A 25,177-nucleotide genomic window follows, 5' to 3' on the forward strand; every position below is an offset into this window, starting at 1 on the left:
TTCCAAGTTCTAAGCTTCGAGTACTAAAATATTCACCCAATGCGCATGTGCGCATCCATAATGTAGATATAGGTTGCGTTCCGAGTTACGCATATGCGCGCATTTATCTATAGTACACGTCACGTATAGTATAGACAAATGCGCGCATATGCGTGAAATGCAACGCAGCTCTATAATTCCTAGAGTGGCGTATGGACGAACTTTAACTCGGTCTACCGAGCCATTTTTGTACCAAACCGTGTAAACACACGACCGGTTTCTTCTTGTTAGTTAAATAAAAAATATAATATAAACAGCACTGTAGCATGTTACGCGTGAAAAAATGAGTAAAAGATTGAAGCTAGGCGCTCTTTCAACATCAAGAACTTTGCGTTCCGGAAAAACTGTTAATGCGGATTCATCAGAGAAAACGTCACCTTTCTTCACCGAGGAGAAAAGATCTATAAAAACCGGCGCAAAAAAACGTTTACCGATTAAGATCGAGTATGAGACAATCGGGAATGAGGCAAACGATGACAGTATCAATAAGAACTCTGCCGTCGAGATAAAAACTAAGAATCCAGTAATATCAACAGACATAAATAATATAAAAGATATAAAAGCTGAGAAACTTGAGATAAAAGATAAAAATGCAACAGATTCAACAAATGTTAAAAATGAGCAATGGGTACCATCAAATTGGGAAATTGTTCTAGAAAACATCAGAGAAATGAGGAAACATAAAACTGCTCCAGTTGATGAAATGGGTTGTCATAAATGTTCAGATCCTGATACCACTCCAGTGGTATCCAGATATCAATCACTAATAGCTTTAATGTTAAGTAGTCAAACCAAAGATCAGGTCACCCATGCTGCTATGCAGCGTTTAAACGCTCACGGTTGTAAACCAAATGTAATAGCAGCTACTCCAGATGATGTTCTGGGCAAACTTATATATCCAGTTGGATTTTGGAAGGTACAGATATAAAATACTTATACCAATTACATTGAAAATTCGACTTTTCTCATAAAAATATTTTAAAATACTTGTTTTATTAGAATATTATATTCCAAAAATTGTATTTGTCAGATTTAAATATATATAAAAAATATTGATCTCTGGTTTTTAGAAAAAAGTGGAATACATTAAAAAGACAACTGGCATTCTTTTAAATAAATATGATGGTGATATTCCAAGAACAGTACAGGAACTTTGTGAATTGCCAGGAGTAGGTCCTAAAATGGCTCATCTGTGTATGCAAGTTGCTTGGAAAGAAGTGTCTGGTATCGGTGTGGATACACATGTTCATAGAATTTGCAACAGATTACAGTGGTTGAGAAAAACAACCAAAACACCAGAAGAAACTAGAATTCTGCTGGAAGAGTGGCTTCCTAAACCCTTGTGGACTGAAGTAAATCATCTCCTTGTAGGATTTGGTCAAGAAACTTGTCTACCTCGATTCCCTAAATGCTCTGAATGCCTCAACAAAGATATATGCCCATCTGCCGGAAAAAATGATAAAAAAACAAAAAAGTGAAATATTTATATAAATGTGTACAATATTTTTTATATTTTTTATTGAATAAAATAAAAACGCATGTATCTTATTTCTTTTTATTCCGTTTCTTATTTTTACTAGATAACTTTTCAGCCTTTTGTAATTTCTGTCTACTTTTCTTTTTGTTCTTATGTTTTTCTATTCTCTGTTTCTGTTGAAATGCCTTGCTGTTTTTAACTCGTTTTAGTGCTGTTTTCTTTATTTCTCGTTTCAGTTCTCTCAAAGATTTTTTCTGTTGATTATCGGATTTTGATCCTTGCTCTTCTAAATCCTTCTGTTCTTCTTCCAACGACATTCCCACAATCACATCATTGCCATTTTTAGAATTTTCTTTTGTGTTATCTTCTTCCTCTTCTTTTTCTTCCACAATCTTGTTTTCACCTATCCATCTACTTCCTTCTTTGAGATTGGCTAGATTTACTTCCAAAATACTAATTGTGTGATTCTCACGTTCGTATTCATGACGAGACAACAATTCTTCTAATTCTGGCACAGTTTGACTCGATAACGATTTTGCGTAACGTTCTCGCGCCTGTTAAAATGCACGTATTTATATATAATGTTTGAGTTTTCCTAAAGAATATCTAGATATATATTTTTCATTTTTTTTCAAATAACAGAATTTTTACTTCTTGCTTAATTTTCTTCCGTTCTTCTTTCAATTGTTTTTGCAACTGTTCCTGCGCTTTCCTCCTTCGCTCCAATTTTCTTTTACGAAATCCTCCTAAAAATTCTCTATAAACATTTGAGTAATATATTTACAGCAGAGATAATATTGACAGAAAACTAATTGATATGTAAAAATAATTACCGCCGTTTTTCCTCATCAAAGACAAGCGTGATTTTTCGCCGTCTTTTTGGTTGCATTTGAGACTTTTTAAACATTTCGATTTGTAATATTATTACTATTTGTATTGTATACACGTGTATTTTATGTTGACAAAAAGTTACATGCGCCCATGTGCGCACTTCGTCTGTAAAGACTTCGAGCAATCGCACTCAAAATGACATAGGGTATATAGGATGCTTTGCAGCTACATACATAAGCGACACTGGTCTAGTTTCCACCGAAACCCTCAATTCGGTTCAATTTCACTCCGGTACTGATCAAATTTAGTGCTCTGTTTCCATTGGAAGTAGAGTACTTATAGATCGAAGCGGAAGTGAAATCAGCACAATTTGACAGGTTTCCATCGACTTGAATTTGATTCTACGTCGCATTTGGTGTAAATTAATGCTTCGGTGGAAACTAGACCAGTGTTACACAGTGTCGCCTGTGTACGTAGTTGGAAAGCACCCAAAGTTATCGAAAATCTTATCTAGAAGTGAAAAAATTGACTGTGAGAGCGGCCAGGCCCATAATGTGTAATCGCTTTTCCGCCCTGTAAACCAGCGCAATGTCCATGGACAGGTGACTAAGATAAAGTCATGTGGACTATCTTGAGCCGGTCCTTTGAGCCATATATGCACCAAACCAAACCAAGATAAAGTCACGTGTTGTTTTTTCTCTTCTCCCTAGCTGCGTTCCGTTTCATGCATATGCGCGCATTTATCTATACTATACGTGACGTGTACTATAGATAAATGCGCGCATATGCGTAAAACGGAACGCAGCCCCCGTTTGCCAGCGCTATGACTATGGTAGTGTACTTTGGCAACTACGTAGCCAAAATAGTTTCTACATTCACCGAAGTGGATGTAATGGCGCACTAAGCGGAAACCAGAACTCGTAAGAAAAGACAGTGGGATGGCCGCTCTCTGATTCCTCTCTGGTGATGCTATGTAAGGATGACTTCCTTTCCCGCGTGTCCAATACGAGCAAATGTGAAATCATTTGATGATATGATCGATATGTGATGATCGGCGTGTAAGCGAGACACAAATCTTGACATTTCTTACGTTGCGCGAAACAGAAAAATTAAGATAAGTAATAAAAGTGACGCGAAAAAGTAGTCGTAACAGAGACACGCGCTTAACGGCTTCGTCCGGTAACCGCGTCGGACCGAGTAACCGCTTCGCATCGCTTGTGATGAATCGATAGTTACACGCGGTTCTGTAAATCACAATTCACGAGAAATTTACATCAAATGTTTCTCGCATATTTCGTCACACAGCCGCTCTAGAATTAATATACATTGTCAAGCAGGTAAACAAGAACTTCCCCTCTAAGCATTATCTACCATTACCGTTTTATCACATCTGCTCCTATTATATGAATGTATATATATGATCAATATATTTTTCTCTCTCTCTCTCTCACTCACTCTCTCTTTCTCTCTCTTTTTCTTTTATTCTCATTTCCTTCAGTAATAAAACTCATATATATTCAAAATATGTTATGCTTTATATTTTTTGTAGATATAAAAATATCATAAAGAATTTGAAACAGCACTGAAAATGCCTGCAGTTAGCATTTGTGATCCCATTGCAGCCAGGCTTCATTGTGCTTTAAACAATAGTGGTTCATCAAAAAACACAGATAATCTCTCACTTGAATTAGTCAGCAGTGCTTCTCGAATTATGCAAACAGAAATTCATTATGAAGAATTAAAAGACTATCAGGTGACAAATCAGGTGAAAGCTAACTGCAACATTTTTCTTAATTTATCCTCTCCTGAGAATTTTGAGAAAAACAAAGTAAAGGATAACACAAATAGTAAAAAGAAGAATGATGTGAAAGGACCGGTTCTACCTGAACCTGCTGTTGTTTTATATTCTCCCAAAAAAGTCCATCTAGGATGGAAAGGCACATTTCCAGTAGGAGCAGGAATGCAAAATATTGGAAATACTTGTTATTTGAATAGTACACTTCAAGCATTATTTCATGTTCCGGCTCTTGTCAATTGGTTACTGTCTGACTCACATCATAATTCAAAATGTGAACAAAACGGTGAGTTTTTTTAATTTAATTATATATTTTAATCTTTTATTGCATACATATGTATGTATTCAAGATATATGTATTTCAAATGTTTAAGATATGTACACACAGTTTTGCATGGTGTTTTGATAATAGGATAATTTTAGATGGTGGTGGAGAATGTCTTACATGTGCAGTGGCCAAGACACTACAGTTCAGCCATCAGAAATCTGGAAGTGCAATCAAGCCATTTTATATATATAATAAACTAAAATGTATGTATTTAAAATTAATAAATTGTGTGTGTGTGTGTGTGCATAAAAAGTGTGAATACAAATTATAATAAGCAATATTTGTAGTTATTTGCAGAACTATGGTACCTGGACAACAAGAGGATGCTCATGAATTTTTACGTTATTTATTGGAAGGAATGGAACGTGCGTATTTGTCTAGGCATAAAGCAACTAAATTGGATAGCTATTCTAAAGAAACAACGCCTATTAACCAAATATTTGGTGGCTACATTCGTACTGAAGTCAAGTGCCTACAGTGTCAACATGTATCCACTACATTTCAACATTTTCAAGTAAGATAACAAAGGTTTTTATATAAGTTTTTATATAAATATTCTCACAAATATCTTCTAATTCTATATGTGTTCTATGTTCCTTAGGATTTGCTTGTGGATATACGCAAGGCAAATACATTGGACGAAGCATTAAATAGTTACTTCAGTAGAGAACAATTAGATAACAACGATTACAAATGTGAAGCCTGTAAGAGAAGAGTGCCTGCCACGAAACAATTCACTCTAGAACGCCCACCAAAAGTGTTGTGTGTGCAATTGAAACGATTTAGCGTTTTAGGAGGAAAAATATCTAAACATATTGGTTTTAAGCCAACCATAGATATGGGTCCGTACTTGTGGAGAGAATTCGGAGAATCTTCGAAACAACTCACATATAAACTCGTGTCTATTGTAACCCACATGGGTCCTTCTCCAAATTGTGGCCATTACACTGCAGTTGCACAAGTGTCAAGTGGTCAATATTATTCCTTTGATGACTCGTATGTTCGTCCAATAACTCTTAATAATGTGTTAAATATACACGCGTATATTATGATTTTTGAAATGGAGAATAATAGTCAGAATCAACAGACTACAAAACTAAACGGCACGGCGTCCGCAATGAACATATCGACGGCTCTGTCCAGTTCTACAAACAAATCTCTCGGATCCAAAGCGTCCGCTGGATGTTCCGTGAACGGATCGTTAAACGAACTGTCAAATGATATTAACAATGATTCGAGTAAACCAACACTAATTGGTCCACAGCTGCCACAGCAAAAAAGTATAGAATTAAGCCTTCCTCTAGAAAAATTCACTGTTAATCATTTACCACAAAAGATACACGATAAGTCGTATATTAAGAATGGAAAGATTTCAAACGGAAATAGCTTGGTGCCCTACGATTCTAGTGAAGAGGAAGACAGTTATCCCTCCGGGACAGGGAGTTTGAAAAATCAAACGTCAAATGCTTTAGTTCGAATTAATGCTACGAATGGTGTGCCAAACTCTTCTCTTTTGAAGGATGCATCAAAACCTATTATTAATTGTAAAGAGAGAACCAACATCAAGATCAATACTAACGGCGTATCAGCTGTTACAACGCAAGCCACGGTTACACAATGTACAAAATCACAGAATGGATCTAATACTAACGGCCGAGTAAGCTTGCCGAAGCATCAAAATGGGAAATTAGAAATGAAAAGTCAGTCGGAACGAGACAAGAATACATGGCGCGTCCAGTGTATAAGAGCTAAGGATGTACAAGAAGAGAATGTGTCTACAAAAGCCAGTGCTAAGACCTGGCAAGTTTCTAAAGATACGTCTTCCGCGTTTTCTGGAGTAGCGACCAACGGTTGGAGTCTTTCCGATGTCAAGTAAATATGTTCACATATATATTCACTTTATACATACTTTTTGACATGTGAGATAATTTATGCTTTTTTGTTTTGTTTTTTAGGGAGGATACAAAGCTAAATCAAAATAATGCAACACTGAGTGCTGCGGATGTGCGAGATTTTAACGGCACCAATCGCTCGGACACTGTTTCATATTTGTTGAAAATGACAAATCGAGGATACGCGAGTTCTTCAGGTTAGTATAATTAAGTGTATTTAATAATATATTTTTTAAAAATTTTATTTATATATACATATGTAAAACATATACATACAATAGTGATACAAACATATACATACAATAGTTATAATGTCTTCTAAATCTTCAGTAACGAATTGGAATGGCAGTAAAACGCAGCTTGACCGAGATGTCGATAATGAAAGACGAGAAGAACGTAAACGCCATTTTAACGCAGATGACGAAGAAATGGACAAAGGTCGAACGAAGAAAGTCAAGGATCACACAAATCGTCGATCTTACGAAGAAAGATCTACGATTTATAATCCATTCCAAGAGTATCAAAACAAACCCTGTTTTGAACGTCGATTAGTAAATCGATCGTCAGTTAATAACAGTCATAATCGAAGACGTTACTATAATACCACCTATGCGCGTTCGCGGCATGGGAGTTATAGACAGTCATATTGTAATAATAAATATCGTTATAGATATACATAAATGTCATACTTACGCTCACTTTCGCAATTGTCGACAGTGTGAACGTTAGACGAGAATGAATAGAAACATATTCAAAGAGAGAAAGAAAGAGAAAGAGAGAGAGAGAGAGAGAGAGAAAGAGAAAGAGAGAGAAAAAGAGCGAACGAGATTTTAATAGACTGTATAATCCATTCTTATTCGCTATAGATACAGTTTCTCAGTATTAAATTGGGAATAAACTGTCAAGTGTAAAAATTGTCACAATAAACTGTAGGGTTCGACAGGTGATTATTTACACATATATACAAACGTACACACACACACAATTCAAAAAATCATTTTATACGTTCCTTGTGGTATTTTCTGCCTTCACGTAAATGTTTGGTACACATTTGTGTGTATAAGTGATCCCCATGGAAGACAAGTATCACCAATTGTACCAATTTGTGTTCAACGTGGATTGTTATAGAAATTCTACTTTTCTTTTTAATTACACGATAAGAAGAACTGACTATAGTTTCGAGATGCGTAATAATTACCACTATTATTGACTTTAAAAATGCAAAGGTATCAATGCCAGTAAATATAAACTGACTTAAAAATCTTAATATACTTGTTATTTAACCACTTGCGGTGCAAAGAAATTTACGGTCGCGCGTGCCAGAACAGTCGAGTGCAAATCACTTCGGAGCGCGTTCAGGCAGCGTTCAGGGGGTTCCAGAAGAGAATAAAATAAAGACGCATCAACTGATGATAAAATTACATATGTATGAATACTAATCTTATTTATTAATAAATAAATGCGTCACAGTTGACGTGACATGCACGTCATTTTCTTTTCTGCAACAATCGCCTGACGACGTGTGTAACACGTCGCTGGCGTTCCGGTAACAGAAGCATCTCGACGTGCGTGGCACGTCTTTGCACCGCAAGTGGTTAAATAGCTTGCTTGCAGAATTATGGGCATAAGTAATAAGCTTCTAAAATAAATGAATAAAAAAGCAAATATATATACAACTAATTCTGGCTCCAAGTTATTTTCAAATTACATTAAAGCATTAAATCCAGGAAATCATATATATACACATACATACATATACATATATATATATATATATGTATATATATATAAGTATATATATGTATATATATATATGTGTATACACTTTGTTTTTATTATACTTTATTCTTTTATACAAGTGTAACGAAATAGCACAATAAGTTTTGTCAATAATACATGTTGATAAATGATCTTTGTTGCAATATATCAAACACTTGTTTTTGTAATAAATTTCTAAATGTTATACTTAAGTCATGTAAAGAAGTTTATATTATTTTTATTTTTAAGAATATTTAAAATACTTATGATGTTCTCACCTAATTCTCACTTGAATCGAAAGATACAACTGTAAAGAGAAAGATACTGATTATATATATGTATATAAGTCGAAAATGTAGAATAAAATTTTCTTTGTACAAGATTTTTCGCGCTTTCTAAAAAATTTGAAGTTTAAATCTTGAAAACATATTTACAGTTTTTTACGTTTAAATGATGTAATAACTATTGCTCAATGATTGCTGCCTGTAATTGGTATATAGTTTTATATCATCAATAAATCTAGAATAGGCCAATCACAAAACGATGATTGAGGGACGGTCTCTGATTAACTTGATCGATTATAGTTGGAATTGACATATTAATCGTTTAATAGAATTGTCTAATCACTTGACAATTAATCAGTCGACTCTCTAGTTTAATCAGAGATGATAAAATCGACTCTAAATTTTTTTATTTGTTAACGTAAATGTAAACATGTTATTTTCAATATGTTTCAACTAGTTTTTTACAAAACAAAAACTTCTACAAAATTTTTATTTTATTCTGTATTTTCAACTACAAGTTTTTTTTATTTGCACGAAAAATCATCGTATCTTTGATGTTCCGGAAATACTCTGTATACTTCAACTTTATAAAAACAAATTTGCTTATGAGCTCTAGAAGATTAAAACAAAGTTTAAAAAAGGGACTAATAAAAGCCAATGCTGATTAGTATTACGTATAAAATTATAGTTAAACTTTTTTATACTCTTTCATATTCTTGCTCTTTCTATGTTTGATAAAATTCTAATCTTGTTCTCTATAGCCATTAATTGGAAAAAGAAAGAGAGAGAGCGAGTTTAATCCCAACTTATCGAGAACAGAAGGTTCGGCTGTATATTAACTCCTGTTTCTAATTTGTTGTATTTAAATTATGTGTAATCCATTTTGCGCCCTTTTTTTAATAAATCTCTTCCAACTCTTCCTTTTCTCTAAAAATAACATTACAGACTATAATTATTGATTTATCTTTATTTATTTTCTCTCTCTTTCTCTTTCTCACTCACTCATTTACTCATGTTCTCTCTCTGACAGCAAGTGTGAAATGTTTTTACTGCGATTATTAAGATAAGCTCGTTATGCATCTATAATTAAATAAATAAAAATAACTAATGCGTAGGAACTCCTACAGTGTAGGAGTTAAAAGAATATGTTACTAGTAATAATATTAATAATATTCTAGATATACTAATTGTATGTACATTAGATGATGATATGTGAGCACACATACATACATACACACACACATACACACACACACACACAGAAGTGCTTATAAAGAATTAATAACGCCAGATTTATGTAAAGAAAAAAAGAGAAGAAAATAATGGTCTGCATTCTCATCTCATTTTTGTCGCAATAAATGCGTTCGTTTATTTCTTTACCAATTTATGGTACGTGTGATGTGAACTAATAACATATAGTGGAACATTTATCAACAAAAGTGAGATGAGAAAATCGGCCGGAAGTCTTTTATATTATATTTATGAAAGGTTATTGTAGCCACATAAACATTTAATAAAGAAATGTACGTGTATCTACCATTTGGAAAAATAAGACTATCGCGTGTTGGCTTTGGAAATGCATTTATTTTATTGCAGTCAGTTCGACGCAAAGGAACTACATTTATACTCGAAATAACTTATGAGAATATTGTTATGGCGACAAATGTCACTTCAATTTGTGAAATCACACGAATTCTTGAGAAAACCGTAAGTAAATATTATTGTGAAACTTCACATACACATGTGTGTGTGTGTTACATTTAGCTTTTTATTAGTGGAATAATGATGGTAAGTATATATTACGTACGCATACGTCATATTGTAATATTTTTTTATTTTTTAACAGGTAAGCATTCTCAAAACCGAAAGTTTCAACGTCACTCTTAAATTTCGTGACAAACTCGAGTGGTTTGGTAAACTGTCGTGCACGGTAACAGATAAACTCCAATCATTATTGTATTTATCTAAAAGTTATACTTGCAATAATGACCTCAAACAATTTATAAATGAGATTGACATTTTGTGGACTTCTGTCAAAAAGCAGGTAAAGGTTTCGTGTGTTTACTTTCTTTATGTATTTGTGTTTGTACAAGTATTTCACTGAATCAACACACAGGTCTGTAGAAGATATTCCAAGATTCAAATGAGTAGTCGTGTACAATCAGGAGTACCCTTATCGTTGCTTCTCGATAAAATAAAGAAAGAAAAGTCTTTAATAAGAGAGTCATTGCACATTTATGAAAGCAAATATGTTGCAGACAACTGTGAGCAACTTGCTAGATGTTATACTTTGCTAAATGAAATAGAGAATCTATTGACCAATCTAGAACGATGTGATGACGAGGCATGTACTTATGCACAATTTTAAATGTGTAAACAAACTTATTAAAATTCATATATGCAGGCTTACCACTCATACATATTTATATAGAAATTTTTTTAAGTATTTCATGTAAATTAATTTCTCTTTTATTTTACAGTTACAACATTATTTAGCTATATCAAAGTTGATTCCATTTCTTATGAAGTTAGAATCTACCATAGACACATATGTTTCTACTATCACACTGTTACCAATTAACAAATCCAATCGTTCAGAATTGGATGTTCTCATAAATGTGGCAAAACTTCTCACTGGTGAATTATTGGGCAGTGAATTTGTAGATCCACATCGCGTACTAACGGACAATGCACCGAAAAAACCAGTATTTATCATTAAAACCAAACCCAAAATAGGAAGATATTTCACTGACACCAACCATGGAAACGGCATAGAAGATGTGCAAAATCACATGTCTCGCGTTTAAGTGAGTAATGTAAAAATATGAAGAAAAGCAATAAAACATGATATACATTGTGTATAAACAATAATGATACTTGGTATTTCTCAGTAAATAATTTGTATTTGGCAATGTATCATAAACATCAGTGCAGGTCAACAACTAAAATCTCAAAGATAGAGCTTACATCGAGTTATTACATAATGCATTGCGCAAAAATAAACAAATTGTAATATCAAGATCTAACATAGAAATATATCGTGTGTGTATATGCATACAAACACACACACTTATCTCTCTCTTAATATATCTCAAAAATACTACATACCGCTTACAAACGATCATCATTTTCTCTCGATAGTCAAAGACTAGATTAAAGGATGCCCTCGAGGTCAGGTATAGAACAAGGTGGTGCCAGTCTTAATGTGACATCTTTATGGCGTAGAAATTCTGGCGGAAAAAGCTGTCTCTTTCTCTGTAAAACAAATGTAGGAGAGAGTGGTGCAAAAAATTCCATATGGAATCCTCTGACGCAAACGCGAACTCAAGGTCATTGATCTTCTACGCAAATTCTAATTTTGCAAAAACGTTTTTATTTTTTAACATGTGTCTAGTAGTGAAAAGTAAAAAATCCATGGGTTAAAAATGAGCCTGAGTTTGCTGGCGGAGGAATAAAGGCAACAACATAATAAGCAATTTCTTTACAACTAACCGGCGGAGGTTGATGGACGACGTGCGCGACATTAGTTACAATAGGCGCCCATCCCTTCATGTTGATGCATTTGTAACACGACTTAGGTTCACCTATACACATCGAATGATACCCGTGACCGCAGCTGTACACCACCACATAATCGCTACAGTGTGACAATGGTTGTCTGCACACGCAACAATTTATGGAAATGTTGCCGCATGCTCTGCCAGCATCCCTGAGAGCGGCAAAATATATACATGTTCCTAATTGCGTTATGTACACATGAAAATTATTAATATCAGCTATGATATGCGGTTTGTGAGATTTATTTTACGATGATTGGCAGAGAATCGATATATGCTAAAGCGCATCGATACAACCCGTGCCTTTAGTTAATGCTCAATTAAAAGACGGATTTCTCATAAATCTCACGAATTTTCTGATCTAATAAAAGAATCTTAATATTAAATCTCATATGTATTATATATACATTTGTTTCGCGTACCTCAAGGATGTTTTCAAAGTCTTGTGAAGATCTAAACTTGTTAATCGAGCGGTAGTTTCGACTAGGGTTTGCTCGTATCGCGATTGAGTGAGGACTCCGGACAGCAACTGCCGCAAATCACCCATCGTGCCGCTCATTGCTAATGGATTTTTCAAGATCTGCTCGAGTATATTTGACAGAACAGACATACCGCTCAGAGATTCGAGAATTAGTCTTAACAATTTATTGCTCAATTTGTCCGCCTTCTCCGTACTGTTTTCCGAATGCGATCGAAACACGGCTTCTACAAGAGCCATCCAGTCCAGATTTCCCGCCGACCTTCGACATAATCCTGCAAGCTGCATGGCAGCGTATATCGATTCATTTTCCGAAACATCACCTTGTCGATACATCGTCACTTGTTGCTCAAATTCTTTCAGAAGGAGATTAAATGCATCTTGATAACTACCCAACTTTTCCAACATTACCGCCTCTGCGCTCTTGCAATTGTATTTTCGAACGATCTTCAATGCCTCGTCCAATCTACATCCATGCGGCCCGTGCAAATGAGCAACAACACGTTCCGGTTCTAATTCGCACATCAGTGCCAAATATCTCTCCAAGTGTTCGGTAGTTAAATCCAGAGAAATATCATCTTCTTTATCCTGCGCAATTCGATACAACGCTCCCAGCAGTTTATATTGCAAGCTTCTATTATTATTGAAACTTTGTAATATCGCATCAATTTTGCTGTGCAGTCGCGTTGCGACGATCGTGGCAAACTGATTCGCGTTGATTGTCATGAGGGTCGATGCGTGAGCCAATACAACTTGGTCCACCGAAGCGATTGACAAGCTCTCGAGCCAAGGCCAAATGTCGTGATTTCTGGATGGCTCTAAGATCATACATTTACACACCGCTATCCAATCCTCTCGCGCGCTGTACAGCAACTCCGCAACTCTCACACTGCAACAACAAACTATCGTAATAATAACGTGCGATATAAATGTATGTGTTATGTGTAACCGCGGCAATCGCAAAAGAATGTAAAATATTGCAAACAAAAGTGTGAAAAAAAAAAAAAATACTTACAAACCCGCTCTATTTGTTAAACTTAGTAAGGTGTTATCGGAAATATTACATAACTTTTTAGAATTCAATAATCCTAATATAGCATTTTCTCTCTCGGTTTTAAAATTTTTCAACGATTCCATCTGTGAATCTACGCACAACATATCTACCATTTTATTTAACGTATTAGATTCCAGGGTAACAGTACTTTCAGATACTTCATTTGCCACGAACACAAGCACCATAAATTGTTGTTCGTTCGTGATATAATCGTTACTCTTCGGACTAAGTGGCGTACTTGGCATAACAATGCTCAACAAAATATCTATGAGTCTCTGTCGATGTCGCAGGCCCATTTCGGATGTAAATTCTGGCTCCTGAAAGGCAATGGCCACAACATCGAGAAAGCCCTTTGCGTCAAATTGCAGCAACGTTCTCAAGTACGGATATTGCCTTTCCATGTCGTTCGCTAAACTGGAATGTTGAGAGAGCAAAGCTCTCATTATGTCTGCTTTCGCTTTTTGTCGCATATCCTCGGGAAGCTCATCCTTGGGAAATCCACGGCCAGCTAGACAACAACTAGTGTAAACTAGGATGGCGTTGCCGAGTTTTATGCAGTCTCGAGAAAGAACAGCTGTCGAATCGCGCAATAAGTTTTGAAGTATCGGCATTAATTGATGTATTGGCGCTGTAAAGTCGCCAAGCGCCGTAGTCTGTAGATAAATCAGCGCTTCCCAAAGTCCTCGTTGACGACAAATTGTCGTTACCTATGACAATTCAGAGTTCAGCCCTGCATATAAAATTCTGCATATGCCAGCAAATCAAGCACTTAACTTACTTGATGAATATCTAAACAATCCACATTGAGTAGAACCGCAATTGCTTCCAATGATTCTACCTTATTTTCCTGATTATACAGAGTAACCAATTGTTGGGCGATTAACGGTGGCAGTCTCGGTGGAAGGCTTCCATCCAACAAAGGAGCTTCGAGTGCGTGTAAATAACTCGTTTTTAATTTTTCAGATTCAAAAACCATATCCCATAATTTCCCAAACAGTAGATCGAAATAATCCAATTGAATACAGTAATCGACGCAAGTGAGCACTATCGTATTGTAGTCCGTATTTTCCTCTATCAAACACTGATTCAATTCGTCCATATACTGCGTCAGAATTTCGCAAACCTTTTCACGCGCGATTTGACTGCGACGTTGCTTGGAACCTCGAAGACCGATAACAGCCTTTCCCTTGTCTCGATAAAAAGAAAGACCCAATGCTAACGCTTCGGGAAAACGTTTCTAAAATGTGTAACAAAACAATTACATATCTACTCCAAATTGCAAAAATATTCTCTATCTTTTTAACAGTAAAATATCCGGTGTTATTATCTTAACTTCATTAGAGTCTTCTTATTGTCGTTGTTTTTGTTTCTCGCGGTTTAGAAAAAATACCCCTCTTGTGACGAAAAAACATATCAAGTTTTTTCCTTAACTGCGAAAAAACGGAAATAGTGACGAGAAGAAAACAGTAAAGAAGTCTTGATAACTTTTTTGTTGAGCGTTTTAGATTCTACTGTCAAACACGAACCTGTGCAACCAAATGTTGCAATCTCTCCGTCCATGTTCTTATACAAATGACATGTAAACTCTTTGTACCTAGTAACAATAGCTGCGTACCGAAAACTACGACAGTGTTGTAGCACGCTCGTTCACCGGCCAACGCCATTGCCTGTACACAAAATACATATTTCTCATGTATACGATCTCAAATGACATAAAATATTCTCTTCATCTGCGTCACAACGCTTTTCGCACCTTCGAAACGTTTCCACCGGTGGACAATCCTTTAAAGTGACTAGAGGCATAAGAAATACCAACATAACTCATATCCAGCGTCTCCAAATTATCCTGCGCTCTTACATCCAACAAATGTAACTTTTCTTGAGCATCTAGTATTATAAGAGATCTTGGATTTAACCATCTCAAGTTGCTTATCGTGTACGGTAGCGTCATTCTCCGAAGAGGAGACAACTTTACCCGCGAACCACCTTCGGTGTATACCTTGTGTCAATAGACAATATTCTTTAATTTGGTAAATATTCTTCACACGTTGAATGCCGTAGGTAGGGAGAGTCACGGTAGTAGAGATAACTTCGGCGACATCTAAATTAATAAAAAGAATTTTGTGTGCAACAAATAAACCATGATATATTTCTCGACTGAATGCGTTTCTATGTCAGACTCGTCTCTCTTTCTTTAAAAAGTGTGCGATATTATCTAATTCAATAATCAATCATCTTATGTTTTTAATAGTTAAAAGTTATAGCTCGGCATTCAACGCGTTTAGTAAACAAGATATATAACGCAATTATATTATCATGGCAATACTTGGTAAAAATGCACCACGTTGTCTCGCGCGAGCGCTAATACCGGATCGATCACGCGAGATCCGTCAGCTGTCTGTATAACAACCAACTGCCAAGATAGTTGCGGTGCCGCTGTCGGGGAGCCAGTTAACGGATGACTCAATACAACTCGCATTCGTGGTTTTATGCAAACAACAATTACCTATACGGAGTAAAAATAGAGTTATAAATATATCTAAGCATTAATTACAATAATTTTTAATTTGTTTGCTTAAGAAAACAACAAAACCTTTGATAATGTTGCCATTGCTATTAAAGTATAATTTTTTAATGGATGTGACGGCAAATGATTCAGTAACAAAGGCTCTAGAGTGCACACTTCGCCCTTGGAACCGCTAAACAAACATCTACTGTCACAACCTCTTACACCCATTACTCTAGTAAAATTCAATTCAAACACTGAGCCGCCACTATCGCTACATAGAGCTATTTTTGGTGAATCTGTGAACTAAAATTCCACTCAAGTTTAGATGGCTAATTAACCAGACAATTTTCTAAAATATTAAACTAATATATGTATCCTGATTAAAAAAAATAACTATACCTTAACATGTAACACAGCAGTGTCAAGTGGATGTACATCTGTAAGAACTCGTAAAACTTTTCCATTACTGCTATCTATCATCAAGATATGTCCTCTAACAAAACCAGCCAGTATTCTACTGCCCTCATGATTAAAACAAAGAGCAGAAACTGAACCTTGGTGTCTTGCTTCTTGATCACACCAACGTAATGTTTGTGAAGAATCAAAGCCCAATATCAAACCATGACTGGTACCAATCACTAACATGTTACCTCCAGCTGCAACCGCACTAGCTAAACCAGCATTGACTCTTTCCTAAATAGGTATAGTTTATATATGTATGTATGTTTTTATATTCGTATAAAAAATACAAATATATGTATATATTTGATAAGATTATTAAAAACATGTAATTTGAAAAATTATGTCTTTCAAAATGTAGTAAGTGTATTTTTTTATATAGAATAAACAAAATACAATTGCTTACACTAGCCGATACAATTTGTGATGTTATTCCTTTGAGTATAACATGCCTTAAAATAATACCCAGAGATGCTTTCTGATAAGTTTTGGAAGACTTATTTAATGAATTTAATGATAAGTGACTGCTAATGCTAGTTGTCTCACTACTACCAAGTTTTTCTCCTACTGATATACCAATATCATCATCTGTATCTGATAGCGACTCATAATCAGGTTCCATTAATATACTTTCTAAAGTAGGTAATTCATTCAATGTTGGTATTGCATATTCTGTGTTATCTAACTGAAAAACAATTATAGTGACGTGAAAGTACTGTTATATCCTTTTTTTTTTTTTTTTTTTAGTAAACTTTAGTACATATTACAACTATGCTGTATAAATAATAATATATCTTTTATAACTAATATACAATAAAAAAGCAAATAACATGAAAAGAATTTATTTGATAATATATTTATACAATTTAAGAAAATTTTATTATTTTTTAATTTTATATATGTATAGAAAGAGAGAGAGAAATCTTATGTTGCATGCATAATTGTTTGTATATGTGTGTGTTAAAATATATGAATACCTCTTCAATATCTAAATTAATGGCTTCTGTAACAAGACATTCATCGCTATCGGATACTACTTCATTCTCAGCCATTTTATATTTATTATATTATTTCTTCCGATTCAGCTAACACGTACATATGTAAATATTTGACAATTGTTTGACACATTTTTCCACCCCCACTGCACTTTATGGTGCTTTACGGCTGAGTTTGGTGTAGTTGTGAATAAATATTCATAGACTATTACAGTCAGTATTTTTCTGCTGTAATAGATATTAACAGTGCCTCAGTTGTATAAGTGACAGAAAAGAGAAACATAAACGAGCCAGTAGCGACAGAAAGATCTTAGGGAAATTTTACACATGCACTGATACAAATTCTAGGGCCGTTTCGCCAACTTCGGTTAACTTGCTGATTAAATATCGATTATGATTGGTTAATTCTGCTAGACGAGTAATACGAGTGGCCAATTCTAATGAAATGATTGGCCAATTAAAAAAGCAATAGGAGATAGTGAAATCAGCTTTTTAACCAGTATTTTATACAAAACTACACCAAACCAAACCTGACAAATATAAACGTTGCTTTTAAAAACCGCCAAACCGTCTTCTGTCTGTACATCTCTGATTTATAGCGGAGAGTCGAGAAGAGTTACAATCATGTACGTAAGAGTGAGAACAGTAGACGGAAAAGAGGAAACGCTAATATCAATTTCCAAAACAGCTACAATAGGAGATTTAAAGGTAAGCTGTTAGATAAGAAAAATTTCGAGCAAAAGCCTACGTGTTATAATGAGTTTGCATGTTATAATTTTATATATAGTACGTGTGTAATGAAATATAAGATATTTGTACTTATACACATTAAATATATAGATGTAAAATAATTTTTATCTATTTTATTACAACTGTGTTTCAATGATTATGTGATCTTTGATTCTTAGCATGAAATCGAAAAAGAAATGCATGTCAAAACAGATCTGCAAAGGCTATTTTTTGGCGGCAAACAGTTAGAAGATTGTTATACAATTTATGATTATAACATCAAGTTGAATGATGTCATACAGCTTTTGAAAAGAATAACCGATATAGAGAATGAACCAACAACATCTAGTAAAATTGTAGAAAAACAGAAAAAGACAAGCAAATCTAAATTACAAAAAAAATTAGTAGAAGAACAAGTAATAAAAGAACAGCCATTAAAGAAACAAGTGACGCCAAAAAAAGTTGAAGAGAATGCAGAAAGTTTGTATTATAAAGTTAATGACGCTATAGACTGTCTTGACAAAGAGCATAGTGTCTGGTTTGAAGCTACTATACAAAAAATTTTAAAAGAAGGAGAGGAAATTCTTTATAATGTGTTGTGGGAGTTTGATAACGAAGCTATTCCTTTTATTGTACCTGAAACATATATACGGCCTCGCGCTAGGCATAAAATACAAGTTAGTAAATTATCCATTGGTCAGAAAGTAATGATCAATTATAATATGGAAGAGCCAGAAGATATTGGATTGTGGTATGACTTCACAGTAACTGAAATAAAGCAAGATGGAAAATTAACTGGAATATTTCACATGGAAAAGTATGTATTTTTTACATGGTTTTTGGATTTTATCACTGTTCTGTTTGATTGTTTGCGAGGGATACATATATTATATAAAAACAATTTTTTTCTGTATTCATCTTTCTGTTGCATCCTCCATTTTTGTGTTTTTATTTTTTTTAAATCAGTGATCAACTTGAAATGGACAATATCATACCTAAAGGAAACATCTATATAATAGAAAAACCTAAGTTGTTGACTGAGAGAACTACAGAAGATGAAAAATTTATGATCAGTAATGGTACACGTAGACCTGTTGTTCCTGCTTGTCAAAACTGTATGGATAATCCTCGTAGAAAATGTTCAGAATGCGGTTGCAAAGTGTGTGCTGGAAAACAAAATGAAGATCGTATATTAATATGTGATGAGTGTCAATATGGATATCACTTGGAATGTTTGAAACCACCATTAGTGAAAGTTCCAGAGGAAGATGAATGGTTTTGTCCTGAATGCAAAAATGATGAAACTGAAATTATTAAGGTAACCCACATATCTAAGATGTCTCAAGATAAATTAAAAATAACATTAAAAATAACTGCTAAATGGTAGAAGATATAGAAAAAGTGTAATTTTTCATATTAGCCAGGTGATAAACTAAAAGGCTCAAGAAAGAGACCTATTGAACAAGATAAAAAAGAAAAAAACAAAAGAGATTGGGGAAATGGCATGGCTTGTGTTGGTGCAAGAAATAAATGCACTATTGTTCCTAAAACTCATCGTGGTCCAATTCCTGGTATAGAAGTTGGTACAAATTGGTATTATAGATTTCAAGTGAGTTTTTTTTAACATTTCATCTAGTTGTTCTCACACACATCTAATCAGTTATATAAATATTAAAACAAAAAACCAAATATTAATAAACAGGTCTTGGAGATGGGAGTACACAGATCACAAATAGGTGGCATTCATGGACGAGAAAACGACTGCGCATATTCTATTGTTGTATCAGGTCTTTATGACGGCAGCGATTACGACATAGGCGACGAGTTTCAATATACTGGATCTGGCGGCAGAGATTTATCAGGTATTGTATAATAAATCAAGTCAAGTTTAGAAAAGTGTGACTCACATAAGTCGATTTAGGTAACAAGAGGACTGCCAAGCAAAGTAAAGATCAGCAATTAACTAAAATGAACAGGGCACTGGCTTTAAATTGTAACGCTCCTTTCAACACAAGTGGTGCTACAGCCAAGAATTGGAAGGGAGGTATACCACTCCGAGTAGTGCGCAGTTCTAAATTAGGAAACAAATTTGCACCAAAGGAAGGTTATAGGTACATCAGATATATTGTTTCTTATTTTATGGATATATATATTTATATAATATTATCTTTTTTTGTTTTTATTTATAATCTTATTTTTCAGATACGACGGTATATATAAAGTAGTAAAATATTTTCCAAAGAAGAATAAAGATGGTTTGATTATGTGGAAGTATATAATAAGAAGAGACGATTCAACTCCTGCGCCTTGGACTGAAGAAGGAAGAGCGAGGATTGCATCACTCGGTTTAGAACTGGAATATCCCGAAGGATATAAACTAAATGACATCTCGAAAATTCAGCCGCCTTTAAAAAAATTGAAAAAAACCTACACTTTGGAAAAAGAATTGGAGAATTTAATAAACAATGATAAACAGAATGCTAAAGTGTGGGCTGACTGTATGGCGGCATTGTCTGATGGAAAACTCGCTTTTCAAAAATGTGTTATAGACAGGTAAGTTTAAGTATACTTAGAATAATATAAATTTCTTTTTTTTTTTTTTTTTAATTACATTGATTACTTTACATAATGTAATGTATCAAATTTGCAGATTTAACTGTCCTTGCTGTTTGGATATCGTTTGTCAACCAGTAACTCTTCCTTGCGTACACAATATTTGTTTGACATGCTTAATACAGACTTTTAATTCCCACGAGCTATATTCTTGTCCCACATGTCGCTATTATTTAGGTAAAGAGTACGAAGTACTAATTAATGAAAAATTGAGAGCGATATTATTAAAACTTTACCCAGGCTATGAGAACGGAAGAAGTTAATATCAATTTCGTTTGCCAATACCATTTTTTTTTCAATTATTGTTTATTATTTATTAGCATAAATTGCAAAATTCTCTTTGTTTTTGTCTAGATCTAGGTTTTAGAGCGTAAAACTGATAAGAATTCGTAAGTTTTGCGCGATTGATTTTCTTTTATTATTTGAAATTGGTATAGAAAACGAATAAAAATATATATTTAATATCCCTAATAGCAAAATCTGTTGAAAACAAATTTGCTTCCAATCTGGCGACATGGTGTTTGATGGGTACATTTTATATTAGCAAAAAACTTGGTTTTTTTTTAATATAATAAAACTAACATTGTTGTCAGTTTTTAAAAGGAATAGGGATATACATATATATGTGTACGTATTATTTTATTAGTTAGCTATACACACATAGAATCATTTTAAATCGAAATCAAACATATCGTCTATTTTTCTGATTCTTTGATCACGTTTAATTCAATGTATGTACAACGATATATACCACAATGCGCTTTTTTAATCAGTCAACAACAAATATAAAGTGGTTGTTCTATGTGCGCGTTTATAGAAAATTGTCTTAAACTACTAGCTGGCATTGCAAAACTGAGAGAGGTGTAAATCCGAACAAATAAAGCTGAGCGCGTTGATCAAATATAGAAATTTTATAAGATAAATAAAGAGCACTCCGGCACCTCAGATTTGCAATACCAAATACAGTAATTTATCAAATTTAGCGATTTAACTTTTATCTTATCCAAGTGTTGCAAGAAAAGACTTATTACATTTATGATATCATAATCTAAAAGGACAGGAGTGGGTTGCTTGGAGAGATAAATAAAAATTAATGGAATTTTATTTTTAACAATTTGTTTTAGAAAAAGTAATAATTAAATTATTTACTCTTTTGGCCGCATAAATTTAATCAGGATATATAATACACATCAGTATATATAATAAACACTGCGCACGCAGCTGTTTCGCAAACTGTAAGAGGAAAAATAGTTTTGCCGTCCAAACTTTCAAACATTAGTGCTGGACAGCAACAGTTGTACGCAGTGTATAATAATAAATCAATCTGAGTTAGTACAATCAAATGTTTTATGAAAATTAGAAAAAGTACTTATATGTTTGTTGAAACTTTGACACGGAAAAAGAAAGACAGAGGATATTGAGATGTGCCTTACTTTTACACATATATATATATTTATATTAAGTTTAATTTATATTTATATTATGTATTTTAATGCAACTGTTAAAATTGTTATGCGTAAATGTTTGTAATGTGCGTCAGCCTTTATAAATTCGATTCCGCAAGAGGAAGAAAAGCTTCTATCTCTGTGAGCATTTTTCTGTGCAAGCAGTTGATTATTACTATCGACGATTTTATTATACGAAGCTTTCTCGCAGAACCAATTTTATTATAAGGGATGGTGTACAACATAGAAATTTTGATTGACTGATCATTATTTAATATTGATTTTCTACAGACGTACGCACAATCATAAATATTGTAAGTGAAGACCATGTGTTTGGTGTGAAATTTCTCTGTACACACATATATTGGGTATTTATTTATTATACTGTTTTAATCATTATACTTTAGATTATAGCTTTAGGAAGAAATAGAAGCTTAGTAACTTTTCTCAAAATTATTGAGTTACATTCATACACTTTGTTTTTCTTGAGCATTTTGATCGAGTGGCGGTATTATTTCACCGATCCACTTCAGATAATCGCTGTTTCCATTTTGTATCTGAAATATAAATGCACATTTATATAGTTATAATAAAAAATAAAAAAACACTTTTATCTCGTGTGTATTTTTGACTGAATTGAGGATCAATTAGATATCAAAATGATGATCTAACAAGCAATTTCATATTTTCTTCTATATTTGATGTTTCTTTGTGTTGGAGAAAACAATCATACAAAGCAATACAGTGCAGAATAAAGCAGAAATGCAAATTAACTTACGGGTAATGAAATCACTTCGCAAACCGTATATGGATGATTTTCTCTAAAACCGACATTTAATTAGAAAAGTTAATTATCATATATGAAGCACACATATGTACCAATAAACTTACTTTACATATTTTGTTAGAGCATCTATTTTTTCCGTTCTAGTTTTTATCATCTGTAACGTAAAAATATTTGTGTCATTTCTTAGTACATAAGCACAAAAAACTTAATTAACTTGACACACTTGTTACTTACTAATAAAAGTTCAGGATCCTCTTGTATCTTTCCTTCCCATTCGTATCTATAGTAACAAAAGTTATTGTCATTTATTCTCACTCCTGTCTTAGATACTCTCGTTGCATGTTAAATTATGATGTCAAGAGCAAGAAATTTATAATCGTACATCCATAAGTTTTATGTCAAAATATATAAAATAGCGTTTTGTTCTGCTATGTGATTTCTTGGTTGTCTAACATCATAATTGGAGATGTAATGTAAACAGAATAAAAACTACTTACATAGAAAGAAGTTGTGGAATAATGTTAACACAGGCAGCTAATTTATTTTCGACCAAACCACTTGACAAAAGAAAAATTTATTATTAAAAACGATGTTCTGTTAGCAATAGAATGTTTGTGCATATAATTGTTAATTTTCTTTTTTTTTTTACCGCGCTATTTTCTTCGCCACTGTGTCATCTGGCACCGTGACATACGCTACAGAATATATTCCAGCAGAACTCGACATATTTCGATACACCTGGGCACGAACGCTTCTCGCTAGACAAAACAACATAAATATTCCTACAACTCCTACAAGAGAAAATCGTGTTAGAAATAGCATTTGCAGTGACTGATATACTTGACGTCCCTTGTTTACGTCCGGTACTGTACTGTGTTTTTACAGCGGCTTCTCGTGAGCGCTCAATACAGCAGTCTCTCTTGACTCAAACTTGATCAGCTGTGCGTCACAATCAAGTGTGCGATGGAGCCGCAAGATATTTATTACAACAAAGCTGAATATGTTGAAACGGTAATGTCACAATAATGTCACGTTAAGTGTAACAGTTCTTATCTTGTTATTGCAAGAGAAAACGAAATTTTATGATCCTATTTGATTATTTATGTTAGTAACATAACCTCACTCTTTTTTGACATTTTAGGCATCAGGAAACAAAGTAAGCAGGCTGACTGTATTGTGTGGCTCACAAAATATCGTATTGCATGGGAAAGTGATAGTGCAGTCTGATGCTATCATTAGAGGTGATTTAGCTAATGTTAGAACAGGTCGTTATTGTATTATCAGCAAGAATGCTGTAATCCGACCACCTTTCAAGAAGTTTAGCAGAGGGTGAGTCAAAAACTTGATCATGTTACTAGTGAAAAGAATATCTTTTCCAATATGTAAAAAAATGGTCAATCATGTTAAATGTATAATAAACACACCAGCATGATTTGCTTCGAATTTCTAAACTTTTTTTTTTACCATAAAACTAGGATAGCCTTTTTTCCTCTAACTATGGGAAATCATGTATTTGTGGGAGAGCGAGCAGTTGTAAATGCAGCGCTGGTTGGTTCCCATGTCTACATAGGAAAAAATGCCTTAATTGTATGTATAATGTGTATAACATTTATTTCATACATTTTTTTATTGGATAACAAGTGGAAATTTATTAAAACTCATTGTTTTATTACTTAGGGGAGACGATCTGTCCTGAAGGATTGCTGTTACATCGAAGACGGCGCTGTTGTGCCACCGGAAACTATCGTGCCGTCTTTCACTCGCTTTGCTGGCAGTCCGGCAACATGTGTTGAGGAACTGCCAGAGTGTACAGTAGATTTAATGATTGATTTTACAAAAAATTATTACGAGCATTTTTTACCAGCGCGCGTTTAATGGTCTGTTAAGAATTGATTTTGACCGATGAGTTCGAAAGCTTATTTTGATACTTGTGCATTTGGTTTTAAATTACGCCACTCAAAACTTATTATATAAAATTTATTTATTACATTTTGTACATACATGTATACGTTACATATTTCACAAATAATTCTACAAAAATAATATGTGTAAATCTTAGCTCTGAAGGTTTCAATGAAGGTCTAAATAATAATTTCAGCTCTTTATAGTCGAAACTTAATATAAGAAAATAATGTACAAAGTAATAA

The 25,177-nt window shown here is 33.8% G+C and overlaps 8 protein-coding genes across 12 annotated transcripts; 5 read left to right on the top strand and 3 right to left on the bottom strand.

Moving 5' to 3' along the window:
• The first annotated feature begins 206 nt into the window (after positions 1-206).
• LOC109859288 (endonuclease III-like protein 1) lies at positions 207-1,565 on the top strand. Its single transcript, XM_020437386.1, has 2 exons — positions 207-955; positions 1,110-1,565. Exons 1-2 carry the CDS (start codon positions 323-325, stop codon positions 1,515-1,517), a joined length of 1,041 nt encoding a protein of 346 aa, XP_020292975.1. The 5' UTR covers positions 207-322; the 3' UTR covers positions 1,518-1,565.
• On the bottom strand, positions 1,541-2,586 carry LOC109859289 (nucleolar protein 12). Its single transcript, XM_020437387.1, has 3 exons — positions 2,350-2,586; positions 2,168-2,273; positions 1,541-2,070 (listed from the first exon to the last, which is right to left on the bottom strand). Exons 1-3 carry the CDS (start codon positions 2,421-2,423, stop codon positions 1,585-1,587), a joined length of 666 nt encoding a protein of 221 aa, XP_020292976.1. The 5' UTR covers positions 2,424-2,586; the 3' UTR covers positions 1,541-1,584.
• Positions 2,587-3,289: 703 nt separating this feature from the next.
• LOC109859278 (ubiquitin carboxyl-terminal hydrolase 36) lies at positions 3,290-8,101 on the top strand. Its single transcript, XM_020437373.1, has 7 exons — positions 3,290-3,684; positions 3,897-4,428; positions 4,566-4,673; positions 4,758-4,984; positions 5,072-6,342; positions 6,426-6,559; positions 6,693-8,101. Exons 2-7 carry the CDS (start codon positions 3,936-3,938, stop codon positions 7,040-7,042), a joined length of 2,583 nt encoding a protein of 860 aa, XP_020292962.1. The 5' UTR covers positions 3,290-3,684; positions 3,897-3,935; the 3' UTR covers positions 7,043-8,101.
• Positions 4,543-17,607, bottom strand: LOC109859277 (vacuolar protein sorting-associated protein 8 homolog). 4 transcript variants are annotated; one of them, XR_002250694.1, is made up of 14 exons: positions 17,439-17,607; positions 16,868-17,146; positions 16,402-16,695; positions 16,087-16,305; positions 15,820-15,999; positions 15,247-15,492; positions 15,020-15,160; positions 14,272-14,730; positions 13,455-14,200; positions 12,384-13,328; positions 11,897-12,113; positions 11,513-11,659; positions 8,399-8,427; positions 4,610-4,628 (listed from the first exon to the last, which is right to left on the bottom strand). XR_002250694.1 is itself a non-coding variant. In XM_020437372.1 (13 exons), exons 1-12 carry the CDS (start codon positions 17,511-17,513, stop codon positions 11,558-11,560), a joined length of 3,903 nt encoding a protein of 1,300 aa, XP_020292961.1. In that variant the 5' UTR covers positions 17,514-17,607; the 3' UTR covers positions 4,543-4,628; positions 11,513-11,557. The 4 variants fall into 4 exon arrangements, 3 of the variants coding, with proteins under 3 accessions (XP_020292961.1, XP_020292960.1, XP_020292959.1); XM_020437372.1 differs by lacking the exon at positions 8,399-8,427 and having other exon boundaries at positions 4,543-4,628; XM_020437371.1 differs by lacking the exon at positions 4,610-4,628 and having other exon boundaries at positions 8,193-8,427.
• LOC109859280 lies at positions 8,487-11,227 on the top strand. 2 transcript variants are annotated; one of them, XM_020437375.1, is made up of 5 exons: positions 8,487-9,927; positions 10,001-10,111; positions 10,251-10,448; positions 10,521-10,748; positions 10,885-11,227. In XM_020437375.1, exons 2-5 carry the CDS (start codon positions 10,058-10,060, stop codon positions 11,209-11,211), a joined length of 807 nt encoding a protein of 268 aa, XP_020292964.1. In that variant the 5' UTR covers positions 8,487-9,927; positions 10,001-10,057; the 3' UTR covers positions 11,212-11,227. The 2 variants fall into 2 exon arrangements, with proteins under 2 accessions (XP_020292964.1, XP_020292963.1); XM_020437374.1 differs by having other exon boundaries at positions 8,487-10,111.
• A 393-nt stretch (positions 17,608-18,000) lies between the features above and the next one.
• On the top strand, positions 18,001-21,369 carry LOC109859284 (E3 ubiquitin-protein ligase UHRF1-like). Its single transcript, XM_020437381.1, has 8 exons — positions 18,001-18,164; positions 18,365-19,002; positions 19,152-19,503; positions 19,606-19,794; positions 19,888-20,047; positions 20,107-20,296; positions 20,388-20,738; positions 20,836-21,369. The coding sequence occupies exons 1-8, from the start codon at positions 18,081-18,083 to the stop codon at positions 21,059-21,061; spliced, it is 2,190 nt and encodes a 729-aa protein (XP_020292970.1). The 5' UTR covers positions 18,001-18,080; the 3' UTR covers positions 21,062-21,369.
• A 513-nt stretch (positions 21,370-21,882) lies between these two features.
• LOC109859287 (protein CutA homolog) lies at positions 21,883-23,954 on the bottom strand. The gene is made up of 6 exons (XM_020437384.1): positions 23,680-23,954; positions 23,528-23,587; positions 23,265-23,310; positions 23,135-23,184; positions 23,022-23,064; positions 21,883-22,800 (listed from the first exon to the last, which is right to left on the bottom strand). The coding sequence occupies exons 1-6, from the start codon at positions 23,850-23,852 to the stop codon at positions 22,711-22,713; spliced, it is 462 nt and encodes a 153-aa protein (XP_020292973.1). The 5' UTR covers positions 23,853-23,954; the 3' UTR covers positions 21,883-22,710.
• A 1-nt stretch (position 23,955) lies between these two features.
• Positions 23,956-25,126, top strand: LOC109859286 (dynactin subunit 5). The gene is made up of 4 exons (XM_020437383.1): positions 23,956-24,041; positions 24,172-24,359; positions 24,506-24,617; positions 24,708-25,126. Exons 1-4 carry the CDS (start codon positions 23,994-23,996, stop codon positions 24,903-24,905), a joined length of 546 nt encoding a protein of 181 aa, XP_020292972.1. The 5' UTR covers positions 23,956-23,993; the 3' UTR covers positions 24,906-25,126.
• The last annotated feature ends 51 nt before the right edge of the window (positions 25,127-25,177 follow it).

The sequence above is a fragment of the Pseudomyrmex gracilis genome, unplaced genomic scaffold (genome assembly GCF_002006095.1).
Source record: "Pseudomyrmex gracilis isolate BER0280 unplaced genomic scaffold, ASM200609v1 scaffold_255, whole genome shotgun sequence".
Lineage (NCBI taxonomy): Eukaryota > Metazoa > Arthropoda > Insecta > Hymenoptera > Formicidae > Pseudomyrmex > Pseudomyrmex gracilis.

Excerpts from the sequence above, each read along its gene's own strand:
- LOC109859288 (XM_020437386.1), top strand. The coding sequence starts at position 323 with ATGAGTAAAAGATTGAAGCTAGGCGCTCTTTCAACATCAAGAACTTTG. Across the intron at positions 956-1,109 it reads ATCCAGTTGGATTTTGGAAG|AAAAAAGTGGAATACATTAA; the intron begins GTACAGATATAA and ends TCTGGTTTTTAG.
- LOC109859289 (XM_020437387.1), bottom strand. The coding sequence starts at position 2,423 with ATGTTTAAAAAGTCTCAAATGCAACCAAAAAGACGGCGAAAAATCACG. Across the intron at positions 2,274-2,349 it reads TTTGATGAGGAAAAACGGCG|AGAATTTTTAGGAGGATTTC; the intron begins GTAATTATTTTT and ends AAATGTTTATAG. Across the intron at positions 2,071-2,167 it reads GGAAGAAAATTAAGCAAGAA|GCGCGAGAACGTTACGCAAA; the intron begins GTAAAAATTCTG and ends GCATTTTAACAG.
- LOC109859278 (XM_020437373.1), top strand. The coding sequence starts at position 3,936 with ATGCCTGCAGTTAGCATTTGTGATCCCATTGCAGCCAGGCTTCATTGT. Across the intron at positions 4,429-4,565 it reads TTCAAAATGTGAACAAAACG|ATGGTGGTGGAGAATGTCTT; the intron begins GTGAGTTTTTTT and ends GGATAATTTTAG. Across the intron at positions 6,343-6,425 it reads TGGAGTCTTTCCGATGTCAA|GGAGGATACAAAGCTAAATC; the intron begins GTAAATATGTTC and ends TTTGTTTTTTAG.
- LOC109859280 (XM_020437374.1), top strand. The coding sequence starts at position 9,926 with ATGTACGTGTATCTACCATTTGGAAAAATAAGACTATCGCGTGTTGGC. Across the intron at positions 10,449-10,520 it reads GGACTTCTGTCAAAAAGCAG|GTCTGTAGAAGATATTCCAA; the intron begins GTAAAGGTTTCG and ends ATCAACACACAG. Across the intron at positions 10,749-10,884 it reads TAGAACGATGTGATGACGAG|TTACAACATTATTTAGCTAT; the intron begins GCATGTACTTAT and ends TTTATTTTACAG.
- LOC109859277 (XM_020437372.1), bottom strand. The coding sequence starts at position 17,513 with ATGGCTGAGAATGAAGTAGTATCCGATAGCGATGAATGTCTTGTTACA. Across the intron at positions 16,306-16,401 it reads CTGCTGTGTTACATGTTAAG|TTCACAGATTCACCAAAAAT; the intron begins GTATAGTTATTT and ends GTGGAATTTTAG. Across the intron at positions 14,201-14,271 it reads ATTGTTTAGATATTCATCAA|GTAACGACAATTTGTCGTCA; the intron begins GTAAGTTAAGTG and ends GAATTGTCATAG.
- LOC109859284 (XM_020437381.1), top strand. The coding sequence starts at position 18,081 with ATGTACGTAAGAGTGAGAACAGTAGACGGAAAAGAGGAAACGCTAATA. Across the intron at positions 18,165-18,364 it reads CTACAATAGGAGATTTAAAG|CATGAAATCGAAAAAGAAAT; the intron begins GTAAGCTGTTAG and ends TTTGATTCTTAG. Across the intron at positions 19,795-19,887 it reads ATTGGTATTATAGATTTCAA|GTCTTGGAGATGGGAGTACA; the intron begins GTGAGTTTTTTT and ends ATTAATAAACAG.
- LOC109859287 (XM_020437384.1), bottom strand. The coding sequence starts at position 23,852 with ATGCTATTTCTAACACGATTTTCTCTTGTAGGAGTTGTAGGAATATTT. Across the intron at positions 23,311-23,527 it reads ATTCCACAACTTCTTTCTAT|ATACGAATGGGAAGGAAAGA; the intron begins GTAAGTAGTTTT and ends TTGTTACTATAG. Across the intron at positions 23,065-23,134 it reads GCTCTAACAAAATATGTAAA|AGAAAATCATCCATATACGG; the intron begins GTAAGTTTATTG and ends TGTCGGTTTTAG.
- LOC109859286 (XM_020437383.1), top strand. The coding sequence starts at position 23,994 with ATGGAGCCGCAAGATATTTATTACAACAAAGCTGAATATGTTGAAACG. Across the intron at positions 24,042-24,171 it reads AAGCTGAATATGTTGAAACG|GCATCAGGAAACAAAGTAAG; the intron begins GTAATGTCACAA and ends TTGACATTTTAG. Across the intron at positions 24,360-24,505 it reads TTCAAGAAGTTTAGCAGAGG|GATAGCCTTTTTTCCTCTAA; the intron begins GTGAGTCAAAAA and ends CCATAAAACTAG.